This window comes from Syngnathoides biaculeatus, chromosome 8, assembly GCF_019802595.1.
Source record: "Syngnathoides biaculeatus isolate LvHL_M chromosome 8, ASM1980259v1, whole genome shotgun sequence".
NCBI lineage: Eukaryota > Metazoa > Chordata > Actinopteri > Syngnathiformes > Syngnathidae > Syngnathoides > Syngnathoides biaculeatus.
The window spans coordinates 25,413,465-25,427,809 of record NC_084647.1 but is presented as its reverse complement, the minus strand read 5'-3'; the positions used below and the strand labels follow the sequence as shown (position 1 = coordinate 25,427,809).

The following is a 14,345-nucleotide window of genomic DNA, read 5'->3' as shown; positions in this document are numbered from 1 at the left end:
GCAACCCTTGTGAGGATGAGCAGCTTAGAAATTGCATGGACGATGACGTCGAATTAAAGCTTCTCTGCGGGACTCAATTGCTGTCAAATGTCCTTTCAAATAGGAATTTCAGTTCAGGTATACTACTCCACAAAATATATATTTTTGTTTCCCTTTGAGAATGTTCAGGGTGCTTCAGGTGGGCTCATTCTTCAGTATGAGGTAATACCATAATTTCTTGTGTATAACGTGCGCCCATGTATAACATGCACCCCGTATTGTGACCTCAAAATTCTGGAAAAACCCTTCAACGTATGTATAAAGCACTTTTACCATCCATGATTTTGCTTCTACTACTATGATCAAAACATGAAACATTTTCTGTATTCTGTAATTTTTTCAAAGAATTATTTTGAAGTTGAGCACTTAACTTGAACATTTTTTTAAAACCTTACTTGGTCTTATTTTCCAATTCACCGCCCTATTTCTATTTAGTAAATTAGAAAACAGACAGTTGTGCTCATGTTTTATTACTCCAGCAATAAATATATTGCAAGATATATTGTAAAATGGGTACAATTGTTGAAAGAAAACATGAATGGCGAGGTGAAACGTTTAATTTTTCTTAACGGGATTTCAATTGTCAAGCGGAAATTAATGATGGTTGTTTTTCAACCATCAGCCGCGTTAAAAAAAAAAGAAAAGAAAATTCACAAATTCTGCCAGGGTATGTAAACTTTTGAGCAGAACTGTACATGCAATGTATGCAGTCATACCTACCACTGTTGTATTGGAATGAAAGTGTAGGCTACACATTCGTCATAACCTCTAGGTGGAGGTGGCACATCGGAATGAAGGTATACAGATTTCTCATAACCAGTAGCTAGCGGCAAACATTGTTAAAATGTGAACTTTTTTTAATTTTCCCCTATACCAATTGGCTGCCATTGAGGCGTTTTTAGTAATTGTCAGTTAACCTACTAGAAACTGCCAAAGCCATGACCTCTTCATCTGGGTTTACCATGTTCTTTCAGAACATATTACTTTTTGTGTATGTAAAATTTGGACCTCAAAGAAAACAATATATAATTCTTGTAAAAAAAAAAAAACTAATTATTATGACATTTAATAAAATCCAATTATTCAGGTGATCCTGACATTGGTGTTGAAAAGATGCAAACATTTACCCTGAATTCCAATAAGCTTTCTGTGATACATTTGTAGAGACTGTACTAGGTTGACTTTTCGTTACCATTTTTTACAATAGCTCCAGTTTAAATTGCTGCTTCATCTATAAGTAAACTGTATTCTCATATTTATGGCAGGTACAGTAAATGTTGTTTACACATTGCAGTTCATATTTGAACAGATTCTTAGGTTTGTCAAAGCTCTTTATTTGGTTGCACTTCCATGTAAATATAATTGACTACTACAGAATTGTAGTGCCAGCTCGAATTGATCCGTCAAACTGAGAGAAAACTTCACCCGAGTTGAACAAACACTTAAACTTCAACTTTTCTATCTATATTTACAAAACTTAACACAGCGTAATATCTGCTGTTGTGATTTTAAGAGTAAGACAAACTAACAACTGATTTCTTTGTACACATAATCAACCTCTGGGAAAAAGGACATGACAGCTACTTGATAATGAAAGGCTGTCTGCAGATGTCTGATTACTAAAAGGAAAAGGAATAAGAGAACCACGGAACTGAGCTGCCAAAACACAATATTACGGTGCCTGTGAAGGTTATAGCATATGATGTCAAAATACTTTTTCCTTGGCAGTTGTTTTTATGTTAGTGTTTGTTTCTCACCTCCCTGTGCATTATTATGAAGTAATGAACCAAAAAATACCCCCAAAAGACTGACAGAACAAAAGTGAATATTTCTTTAGGTTTATATAGATTGTGCTTCAATGTTTACCATCATTATTCATCTGAGATGTCACGCTGTGGCGACCCCTAATGGGACAAGCCGAAAGAAACTTACTATTCAGGCGTAGATGAACCGGACACTACACTTACTTCAAGGTTGATATGCTTACAATGGACTACATGATTAAAAAAAAAACAAAAAAAAAAGAATTTTACACAGGCAATCTCATTGTACTACGTGAAAACATGCAATCCATTGACATAATGAATTGATTATCAAGCTTCCACACCACAAAATCTTGATCCTTATCACAATGGAGCATGGAGTGTGTACATGTACAGGGAACGGGCATAGAATGAGAAAGTGGTAGCCTGTTTCCTGGTAGAAACATTTTAGATTTCCTAAAAAGTGTATGATTGCGGCTGGTGTAAATTACAGGAAGACATTCTGTCGCCAAATCAATACTTCCAGTTGTACAGGACCATTATGGGTGTGCGTTTGGTGGAAATGACCACAAGAGTGCAAATCTTTGCGTCACTTGAAAGGACCTTGTGACATGAAGGTTTTGCTATTTTTGAAAATTCAAAGCGGGGCTGTGATCACTCATACTATATCGAAATGTTTCCTTTTATGGGTCGTGATAGAGAAGATTACTGGTCATTTTTTCAGCAGTTCTGAGTCAATATTACCATAAAGTGCCTTTGAAACTTCTCCAAAAATTAATATTTTCCATGTACCCCGCCTCCTGCTCGATGATAGCTGGGATAGGCTCCAGCACTCCCGTGACACTTGTGAGGATAAGTGGCTGAGAAAATGGATGAAATTAACATATACATACATCTACAAGTAGCCACCGTTTTTTTTTTCCCAGGGATACATGCCAAATCATATGAAATCAAAATTTTGCACTTTATCACATTCCTTATGGACAAAAACAAAGAATAATAATTAGTAGTATAATTGAGGCAGCACAGTGGATCAGCTGGTAAAAAGTTGACCTCACAGTTCTGAGGTCCCGGGTTCAAACCCAGACCTGCCTGTATGGAGTTTGCATGTTTTCTCCGTGCCTGCGTGGGTTTCCTCCGGGCCCTCCGGTTTCCTCCCACATCCCAAAAACATGCAACATCAATTGGACATTCATTCTAAATTGCCCCTCGATGTGATTGTGAGTGCGGCTGTTGGTCTCAATGTGCCCTGCGACTGGCTGGCAACCAGTTCAGGTTGTACCCCGCCTCCTGCCCGTTGATAGCTGGGATAGGCTCCAGCACTCTCTGCGACCCTCGTGAGAATAAGCAAAGAAAATGGATGGATGGATAGTATCATTGAAGAATTTACTACAAAGATTGTTTCCAGAGCAATGGTATGGGGCACGTCAGAATCAGCCAATGGAAAGGAAAAAGAAAATGAAGGAAAGACATTTTGAGAAACTTGCAGTATGAAAATGTTTAGCCACTTGTAACAAAGGGTGAAGAGTTTCATTGTTCAGCCACATTTCTGGACGACCCAGTCATTCTGACAAGTACACCGAAGGCACTTTATAGTGATATCGCTCTTTGATTTATTCTGATGGTTATCTGTAAAGACTGGCAGAACCTTATGGAATTTCATAAAGCAATTACAAAAGAAGCATTCAAGGAGGCTGCTTGGAGGAAATTATTAGACTTTACAAATGAAGTGCTGCCCTAGAGCTCATTATGGTGACAACAGTGTCGACACTCCGGGAACCTCAGAGGATGCTGACCCGCTCAGTGAGGCCTTGCACCTCCGCGTCGTCCCTGCCCTCGTCGTCATCCGACGGGGGTGCCGGAGGCGGGGGCACGAGGTGGGCGGGGTACATGAGAGTGTACTGGTGGGCAAACGATTGCCAGCGGCTGTCGTCGCTCTCGTGGGTGATGTAACGCTCGGCTAGCTTCGTTTCCAGCTCTCGCAGGTCCAACCATGTCTGATAGTCCTGAGGGGGAAGACAAACGGGCAATAAAGTTTCACTGGAATTTGATCACAAGTTGAAAAGGGCCCTTTTGTGCGTCATTAAGCAAGCACATTACAGGCTGTCTGAGTGTGGGTGTGTCAAAGAAAACGTAAATGAACTGAGACTGGCCTGACTTTTTTCCTCACTAATCATCACTTGATGCTCATTCAGGTCATTATCACTTTCATAGCTTTTCAAATACGTTTTTTTTTTTTTTTTTTTTTTTTTTGGGTGGATGTTTTTTTAAAACAACCATGGGTTGGTTCGCAGAGTATCTCTACATATTGAAGGAAGCCAAACATGAGTCTTTGTCAGGCCTTTTTTGAGGCCACATTTTAAGACCCTTCATCTCTCATACATAAAAAATAATAATAATTTGCTTTAAAATTTGAGGCATTTCAGTTTATAAATGTGTGTGAAAATTTTTACAAATATTCACTCAGATTTTTAAAGAAAATTTGGGGTGGGAATGTTGGCCAAGTGGAGTATATTATATCCTGTACATATAGTTTATAGTCAAATTAAATATTGAAATGTATTGTTTATAGAGATGAGAAAGGACAATAAAAATGGGAGAGTTTTATTTTCTTTTTAAAGTTGCTATAATACATTCCTGGTGTTATGAATTTCCATTTATTTCAAAGAGTACCTTTTACAGCAAAATTGAACCCATTATCATTCATATGAGATATTTTCTTTCATGATTATCATTACCATTCTCTGCTAATTATCCATCCATCCATTTTCTGAGCCACTTATTCTCACAAGAGTCGCAGGGAGTGCTGGAGCCTATCCCAGCTGTGATTGGGCAGGAGGCAGGGTGCACCATGAACAGGTTGCCAGCCAATCACAGGGCACATCGAGACAAACAGCCGCACTCACAATCACACCTAGGGGCAATTTAGAATGTCCAATTACTGATGCATGTTTTTGGGATTTGGGAGGAAACCGGAGTGCCTGGAGAAAACCCATGCACGCAAACGCCACACAGGCGGAACCAGGTCCTCAGAACTGTGAGGCCAACGCTTTGATCAGTTGCTGCACTACGCCGCCCTCGCTGTTAATTAGCTGGTAGAAATCTCACAGTTCTAGTGCATTCTGTATTTTTTATTCTGTTTTTTTTTTTCTAAGAATTATCTGAAGTTGAACACTTTATTTCAACATGTAATACTTTTTTAGCTTTACTTGCCCTTATTTTGCAATACACAGCCCTACTTCTCCAGTATTTAGTAAATTAGAATAGAGACAGTTGTGCTCATGTTTGATAACTCAGGCAATAAATATATTGCAGGATATATTGTAAAATGGGTATAATTCTTGAAAGAAAACATGAATGGTCAGGTGAAACATTAAATTGTGCTTGATATGATTTCAATTAAACTACTGAATATGTTATTTGGAGTAAATGAAGGAGTAGTACCCACTTGTGTTGTTATCTATATTTCCCTTACTTTTGAATAATTATTGCTCCAAGGTGCTAATTTAGAGTCAAGTGATTTATTAAAAGTGTGCAATTAGGTCAGATAATATTTCTTCGTATATTGGAGGGGCCCAAAAAAAGATGAACAGTTTAATCTTTAAAAATGAATATTAACAGTACAATTTTTTTAAAGGCGCCTCAAGAGAAGCCTTGCAAATGTACGTGCGTTACCTGTAAGTAAGCATGGCTGAGACTCTTGTCAACACTGTAGCGCTTCCTCATCTTAACTTGCAGCAGGTTGTTGATCAAATCAATGGCTGGAAAGCAAACGAGCCATATAAGTAAAGCTCACACGGCAACAAATAAAACTCCACATCCTCTAAGTGTGTCTACCATCGGACGAGATCTGTTTCCAGGGGTTGGAAGGGTACATGAAGGCGGCGTTGTGTATCTGGTCATTGATATCTTCGTCCTCATTAAAAGGGAACGTCCCACTGAGGCTGACGTACATGATGACACCGACGGACCACATGTCCAACGAGCGGTTGTAGCCCTGGTTCAGCAGAACCTCTGGGGCAAGGTAGGCCGGCGTGCCGACCACCGAGCGACGGAACGATTTCTCCCCGATGATTCGGGCAAAGCCGAAATCGCACAATTTCACCTGAGATGAGAAATGGGGGAGGAAAAAATAGTAAATGCTGTGCATGAGGTATAGTTCTACTGAAACTTGAAATACATTCATACATCCATCCATTTTCTTAGCCGCTTATCCTCACGAGGGTCATGGGGAGTGCTGGAGCCTATCCCAGCTGTCAACGGGCAGGAGGTGGGGTACACACTGAGCTGGTTGCCAGCCAGTCACAGGGCACATGGAGACAAGCAGCTGTACTCACAATCACACCTATTGGCAATTTAGAGTGTCCAATTAATGTTGCATGTTTTTGGGATGTGGAAGGAAACCGGAGTGCCCGGAGAAAACCCACCCAGGCACGGGGAGAACATGCTAACGCCACACAGACGGGTCGGGGATTGAACCCGGGACCTCAGAACTGTGAGGCCAACACTTTCCAGCTGAACCACTATGCCGCCTACATTCATACAGTAAGAGCATTATTGAATGAACAATCTAAAAAAAACAAACTGATTAATAGTTGCAATGCCTTGGATTGCAATTTTCTTTCATTTAAAGTCAAAACAGTAATGTTTTGGATTGTTTGGCCTTGGCAGGGGTAAGTAGTCCACTAAGCTGCTGCAACTGTAGTTTATTAATAATGATATAACTCAAAACGTAGCTCAGTTTTGTTTGTAGCAATGGACATGTATTGGTGACATTTTGTTATGCTCCTGGCTTCCAGCCCAGGCTGGGTGCGGCCAGCCAATCAGTAGACACACACCTGCGCCTCATGAACTCTAATAACACCCAGTATATATAGGACCCTGGGGACGACTGGTCCTTCGCCAGATCATTGCAACTCACGCCCCGTTCCTGCACTCCTGTATCTCTGATCGTGAACCCGTGTGTGCCGACCTCCGCCTGTTCTCCGACCGACCCCCTAAGCCTGACTCCTTTGACACGCCTGTCTTCTTTGATCGATCTCCCATGTACCGACTCCTGCCTGCCCACCGACCTGCTCTGTATGCCCGACGTCCTGATGACCGCTGCTGCACCTGACTGTCTGACTGATCCCCGACTTTGGAACAATTAACTTTTTTCCTGAATTACCTCTGCGTCTCCCGAGTCCTGCATTTGGGTCCTCCCTCCGTTTCGATGGGTCATGACAAATTTCAGTTTGGATCATTAATATGATTTTATTTATGTCTATTGCCACTACGTTCAGGACAGTTGTGAAGCCTTGCTGGGGTCAGTGCTATACATCAGTGTTTCCCAACCATTAAAGTCGAGGCACATATTTTACATTAGAAAAATCTCATGGCACACCAAACAAAAATATTTCCAAAAGTACTATATGTGAAATAATGGTCATCTTGTCTCAATTGAAAATTTTCAGTTCAAGTCAATTCAAGTCATTGTAAAACTGGGGCCTGTTGATCACAAAGCTATTCCTTTTTAATATAAATGGCAACAAGCAGAGATGCAGGTTGACTGAATAGTCTGCCATCTAGTGGAAGAGCATTCATTGTTCTGCTTGTTACTACTTATGCATCGCTGACATACAAAGATGAACTAAGGTCAGTTATTTGGTGTGAATAAATAATGAAAAAAAAATCACTTCAATAAAATGCTTTAAAACATTTAAAATCCCTTGGGTTCTTTTTTTCCCTACCTGGGGAAAAGGATCAGCAGAGGCAAGCAGCACATTCTCGGGTTTGAGATCGCAGTGGACGATGTTCTTAAAGTGCAGGTGTCGCAAAGCTGCAAGAATCTACACAAGCAAACAGAGGATGAAGTATCACTTTTAAATGCCAGTGTATCTGAAAAGTAAAAACCACAAGCAGCACACATACACACAAGTACTGGTACAAAAAACATAAAGCAATAAAACACCCCTATGCATGTATGCACACCTGAGTGATGAGGAATTTGGTGAGCCTCTCAGGCAGTCGGCCTTTTTCGCTGGAGAGGATCATCTCGAGCATGTCGCCATGGAGCTTCTCCATGACAACAAACACCTTCTCCGGAGTCTCAAACATACACTCCAGGTTCACGATACCCAAGTGGCGCAAACTCTGAAAGTGGGATTCCAATTGTAAGTGACTCTGAAAGGTGCAGGCAACATTAGAGCTGATAATCACAGTTCAATGAAGAAGGACGTTGTAAATCTCGGCAAAACAGGATATTTAAGTAAGTGAAATAAAGTGGGATTTAATGACTTCATCATCACTGATCATAAACAACTTTTTAATCCAGCGTAGTCCACCTTTGTTGCCTCCATCTGGTCATGACTGTATTGTATGTTTAACACAAGCATAAAAAAATATTAATTAAAATCTTTTCACCTTCTTATATAGAATTGTTTTATTTTTTGGGGTGTGAAAACGGAAAATATATGTAATTCATTCCTGTGAATAATGTTACCCATTCACCAGAGTTTAAATGAATGTTGTTTTTACCTGCAGTATGGCCACCTCATTTCTCAACTGGCTCTCCTGCTTAGTAGGGAAGCGGAGTTTATCTATAACTTTGACGGCCACGTCCCTCCCAGTCTTTCGGTGCTTTCCTGACGGCGCAATGAAACATTTAGAACTGTGCAGATTTGTGTTAACAAACAGATGATGTCTTCGTTTGGTAATTGAATAATTGTTCTTCATGTTTAAAATCACCATGGGAAATTTAATCTGAAGGGTTTTACCTCCATACACGACTCCAAATTGTCCAGATCCCAGAACTTCATCAGCAAATATTTGGTACACTGTACCTATGTCCTACAGGAAAGCACATTAAAACCATGAACAACCATTTGTGTTATTAGTTGCATGATAACTTTTTTACACATGGAAAAAAAAGGCATCTTACCACGTTCTCTTGGATTTGACTGTTAGACACCGAAATGCTGACGGAAGCTTGTCCTTAATAGGAAAAATGCATGGTATGTAATTTTCCCAATAGAAAAATTGTAACAGCTGCAATTTTTGTATATAACTCTTGCAGTAATATAAACATCCGCATTTGGCAGCGTGGGCTTTACGGTTTTTGGCTTATTGTTTGATATTAGAACAGCAATACAAAATTGCCGGCAGGAAAATGTTTTCTGTCCCAGACTGGAGTTCAGGGCCAGTCTGAGAAGCTCTGTGGCCACCAGACTGCTGTAATGTGGTGTAAAGTTTACACTACTGAGGTGTCTTGAAACAGGATCTGTTCTTAACAAAACACTGAGAGGGAGGGGGAGGGGGGGTCTACTAACACCCCTAATGAAAAGACAAAACACGTCGAGCAGACATTCGCACAAAGCCAGGGAGTCTTTCTTTAGGCCTCCCTAGAACTCGGCATCAACTAGGGCTAGATTTTGTAGATGGTTCAGTTATAAAACTTTATGCACACTGACTTCAGGTTGTTGAACATTAAAATCTTCCATTTGATATCTTTAAAATAGCTGATGTCAAGCATTCTGCTTTGAGAAACTTGACATGGAATGTGTAACTTTTACTGTGTTGGAGCAGCGTGACACCCATTGAGCTTCTCAAACTGGTGCTGAATTGCATCAGGGGAAAGAAAAATGTTTAGCCTTACAAAAACTGCAAAATCAAAGCTGAAAATCAAAATGCTCATAGCAACATCTTTATCGAAAGGACACCTGAAATGAAGTCAATAAAAAGGATATGTGACTTTTATGACACCCTGAAAAACCATTTACTGCTCACTTTTTGTAAGAAAAAAAAAACAATTAGGGTCACAAATCAATGAGAATATAGTACTTTCAAAATACTTGCAGCATTGAGGCAATCAGCCTGTGGCATTGCCTGGGAATTATGGATCCCCAGATTTCCTTGATGCTTACTGTCAGTTCTTTTGTTTTTGGGCCTGGTGCCCCTCATTTTCCTCTGGATAGTACGCTATAAAATCTAAAAAATAAACTGAGTTTAGATCTGGCAAGTTGGCTGCTCAGTCAAGCACTGTGATGGCATGGGCATCAAACCAGGTTTTGGTGCTTCTGGCGGTTTGCGCAGGGGTCAAGTCCTGCTGGAAGATGAAATCTGCATCAACATACACATCCCCAGCAGAAGGAATATTCAAGTCCTCTAAAACATTCTGGTAGACTGCTGCAGTGACCTCGGACTTAAGAAACCACAATTTCCCAACATCTTGAGTGGAAACTGGACCCCAAATCATGACTGACTGTGGACATTTCACACTGAACTTCAAGCAGCTTGAGTTCTGTTCATCAGTCTTCCTCCAAACCCTTGGACCTTGATTCCCAAATGAAAGGTACACTTTACTTTCCATCGGTAAAGAGGACCTTGGACGACTGACCAACAGTCCAGCACTACATCTCCTTGGTCCAGTTTAGACGCTTCCAATGTTGGCTCAGGCTTAGAAGTTGCTTGACCCGAGGAACCCAACAGTTGTAACCCATCTCCCAGATGCGTCTGAATGTGGTGGTTTTAGAAGCTGTGACTCGTGCCTCATTCCAGTCTTTCTGGATTTCTGCTTCTGAATCTTCTGAACCCGACGGTCATCTCTTATTCTGGTGCATCTTCTCCTGCCACATTTGATCCTTCAACTAGACCTTACATTTCAATGCTTGGACACAGCATTCTGTGAAGAGCCAGCAGCATCCTTAGCTATGAACATTGTGGCTTACCTACGCTGTGGAAAGCGTCAATGATGGCCTTCTGGCCAGTTGACAAGTCTGCGGTCTTCCACATATACAGTAGGTGTGAGTCCCAACCTTTATTGGGCCAAGGCACTTATCTTACATTTGAAAAATGCCTGTGCACTCCAACAACAAAAAATGTCATAAAAAGTGGCAACACAATAATTATCCACTTTCTGCCATCTAATAGAAGAGCATTTATTTTTTCTCTCTCTCTTTATATGCCAGTGTCCTAAACAGATGAACAAAGATACATTATTAGACATGAATAAATAATATTTTGACTAATTAAGTCAAAGCTAAGAATTGTCCCGAGGCACACCAGAAAAGCTCTCATGGCACACTGGTTGGGAATCACTGACATATTGAACTCAACTGAGATCATTGATCCAAACTAAAGCAATTTAATGACATCTGGGGTAAGGTGTGGAGGTGCTCTGAGTTTAGCAGATGATTAGGGTGTGACCGTTTAGGACATTTATGGCCAGGAAAAGTTGGTCTGATTTTGTCACAATATTCCAAATGTTGTGGGTTTTATGCCCCGGAAACCTAAATTATGTGAAAATAAACAAATAAATTATTGAAAATGTTTAAATTGTGTGCCTTCAATCTATGATGTACGAGAGTTTAACATTTTGAATGGAATTATGGAAATTAAAAAAGTTTTTCATGATATTTAAATTATTTTGGAAAGGGTCTATAAATTTGTTTTTTTTAAAGGTCTGTGCATGCAGGTAGTCCATATAAATCTACAACTAAATCTCTATTTGCAGGACTATCTCAGTGCAGGTGTGACTCACTGTGAGTAGTGTTTCCTTCCGCTGGAGGGGCATCCTGGAAGATGACGGGCATGAGGGCCTGACGGATGGCGCTCTCCCATGCCTTGGCCACCTCCCGCCCGATGCCGCTATTGGGCGCCACTTGACTGGGAGATGGGGGTGACTGGGGGAGGGCGTGTTGGGGGGACAGGGGAGGAATTGTGTTTGGGTCCTCCCCCACAAAGTAGCACATGGTGCCCGTGATGATCTCGAAGCAGTGCCGGTTTGTACCGGAGGGCACCAGAGTGAAGTTACTAGCTGGTAGCACCTCCAAGATTTCTGATAGAGGGATCTCCTGCGAGAAAGATGGATTCAGGATGAGATAAAACAATAGTGGCTCTCGAGAATTGTGAAATTCTCCAAAGTCTTGATGCAATCTAGACTTACCTTGTAGTACTTGTTTGAGGTGTTGTTCTGGAAAAGGATGATGCACTTACAATCCAGACGCCAGTAGTGTCTCTTTCTCTGTGAGGGTAGTGCAGGGGAGAGGACATGTAATTTGAGGGTTGGGAATGTTTGAGGGCTGATGTCCAGAGGAAGAGAAGAAGAATGACCAGGTGACAGCAAGGCTGAGAGGGAAATTAAGGTTCCAAAAAGAGAAAGAGAGAGAGAGAGAGAGAGAGAGAGAGAGAGAGAGAGAGACAAAAGACAGCAGTGGAAGGGTTAGTGAAGCAGCAAGATGGTATGGTAGCATTTATTGTCAGGCCTCAGTATATGTGGAATATACAAAGGGCTAAAATTACTTTTCCAACAGGCCACTGTCACAAAAACCATCCAAAGAAAACAAAACTAAGACAGAAAATTATGACAAGAAATGTGAATAATACAAATAAAATAATTTTACCAATGCCTGGACATGGGCAATAAAACTGCGAACCCCTTATTTTTTTTCATTACTTTTAGCAATAACTGCCTTGATTGTAAATATCTTAGTTGCTTTACCTCACATCTAATACATTTTATTCTGTTGTATTTACATTGATTCAACCACCTTGTGGAGTAGCACTCATTAGCTCGTTGTATAATAATCATATAATGACTAAAAGCCTTTATAATGTTGATTTTTTGTTGTTGTTGTTGCTAGCTGTTATAAGTTTAAACGTACAACAAAAACTTTTTGGAATGCAGTGGTAAAAACATGGCCATTCCCAATAACACACGCGCAGATGCATTCAATGCGCAGAGGAAGACTTAACTTTCTGTGCGCATATAAGAAGAAGACTTTTCCTTCAGCGTGTGTAGAAGAATAGGAATCCAGCTTAAGCGTGCGTAGTTGACAAAGAAACTATTTCGAGTGTCTTAGAAAAAATACATATTTTATATGCAAAACATCCATTTTATTTAATTAATTTATGATCCATTAATTGGAGACTCTAAATTACCACTAGGTGTGATTGTGAGTGCGACTGTTGTATGTCTCTATGTGCCCTGCGATTGTCTGGCAACCAGTCCAAGGTGTACCCTGCGTCCTGCCCGATTATAGCTGGGATAGAGTCCAACACTCCCACAAATCTTGTGAGGATAAACGGATCAGAAAATGGATTGATTGATAATTTATAATCTTTCACAAAAACTGGCTGCATGCGAAGGTCATCCTTTACTGAGCTCTGCCAGTGGATTTTAAACAAACAAAAAAATACTTGCCAAATGCAATACAACTTGGGTTTTAAACAAACAAAAAAATACTTGCCAAATGCAATACAACTAGCAAGACTGAGAAGCAACAGGAAAGGAAACAAAGGAACTTGAAAGGAAACACACATAACTGAGATGATTTAGTAGCCATAAAGTACTGTACCAGTGTGTCTTTATTGCTGTAGTGGACCATCCAGCCCTCCTTGATGGCTGTGCTGGATCGACGAGTTGTCTGTCTCACTGACTGAACCACCCTCATGAGTGGAATGTAAACACTGAGAAGAAAGACGGAATGAAGGTGATATAAAGCTAAGTCTCCATGTGTCACCTGTTTTATGCTCTCTTTGAATACCTCTGGTCTGCACTGTCACCATCCTGGTTGCTCTCAGGAGAGAAGGAGCCCGGGATGCTGCAGGCTTCATCCGAGTCGTCCATAGATGACTTGTCAGAGGCGTCATAGTCACTGGTATAGTCCATGGGCACCTCAGGATCAGCACTGGGACTGAGCATATCTGTGAATATCAAAATTCAAAGGCTTGAATGCAAAATCATTTTTACATCACATGTGTTAGAAAATTGGCTGCTTTTACTTAGCACACATGCATGCAGACTTACCGCTGTTACTTCTGTTTTCTGAGAAAATAAAAAGATTAGTAGCAATGAGTTCTAGACCAGTCCAGTTTTGTTATGTTGGTTATTAAATTGAGAAAGCATGCAAATGAGACCGTATATTGAACTCAGGCAGGGTGAGCGAGGACTGCAGAGATTACATTTTTACCTACCTTCAATGGTTTCACCAAGACAGTCGTTAGGAACTTTGTATGCACAACGTTTATGACAGTTGAACTTGCAGTCTGAAAACAAAAAATAAATACTTGGTTACATTATAATTAGGCCTGTCACTTTATTAATTATTTTAATCAGATTAATCACACATTTAAAGTTTGATGACTCACGATTAATCACGGGCGCCAAATATACAACATGTATCACATTTTGCTTGAAGATGACATTTTAAATTTGCTGTTTCTTTGTTGAAAAGAGATTTCAAGACTGTACTACGTGCAGATTGCCTTTGTTTTAGCGAAAGTCCCTTTGGGGTGACTTTGAAGCAATATTTGCCACCGAGCACACTAGTCTCATTCATCTTAGCGCTGGCGTAAGCATTGATCTGATCAATGACCTTATAGCAACCTGTGCTGCCTTTCAACAATGCAGCCGTTAAAAGTAAAGGACTGTTTGCAGTCAAAACAAATTGTGTGATTAATCTGTTAATAAATGAGTGATGTGATCAGTTTTGATAATAATAATAATCATATGCATTAACACATTAATTTCGACAGAGGAAAATATGTGAACTATCTGTGTGTATT

General features: G+C 40.4%; 1 protein-coding gene across 2 annotated transcripts in view; it reads right to left on the bottom strand.

Annotated features, from left to right (window-relative positions):
- Positions 1-682: 682 nt before the first annotated feature.
- The window catches only part of prkd2 (protein kinase D2), a 51,298-nt gene continuing 37,635 nt past the window's right edge, over positions 683-14,345 (bottom strand). The window contains exons 6-19 of one of the 2 annotated variants that reach the window (XM_061827563.1): positions 13,755-13,826; positions 13,588-13,605; positions 13,325-13,484; positions 13,136-13,247; positions 11,725-11,802; positions 11,320-11,632; positions 8,722-8,774; positions 8,558-8,630; positions 8,319-8,425; positions 7,773-7,934; positions 7,532-7,630; positions 5,640-5,907; positions 5,478-5,563; positions 684-3,808 (exon numbers count right to left, since the gene is read on the bottom strand). In XM_061827563.1, coding sequence (XP_061683547.1) covers positions 3,584-3,808; positions 5,478-5,563; positions 5,640-5,907; positions 7,532-7,630; positions 7,773-7,934; positions 8,319-8,425; positions 8,558-8,630; positions 8,722-8,774; positions 11,320-11,632; positions 11,725-11,802; positions 13,136-13,247; positions 13,325-13,484; positions 13,588-13,605; positions 13,755-13,826 — 1,826 coding nt within the window. In that variant the 3' untranslated portion in view covers positions 684-3,583. Of the gene's footprint in view, positions 3,809-5,477; positions 5,564-5,639; positions 5,908-7,531; positions 7,631-7,772; positions 7,935-8,318; positions 8,426-8,557; positions 8,631-8,721; positions 8,775-11,319; positions 11,633-11,724; positions 11,803-13,135; positions 13,248-13,324; positions 13,485-13,587; positions 13,606-13,754; positions 13,827-14,345 lie in introns of both variants that reach the window. The other variant, XM_061827564.1, reaches the window with a different exon arrangement.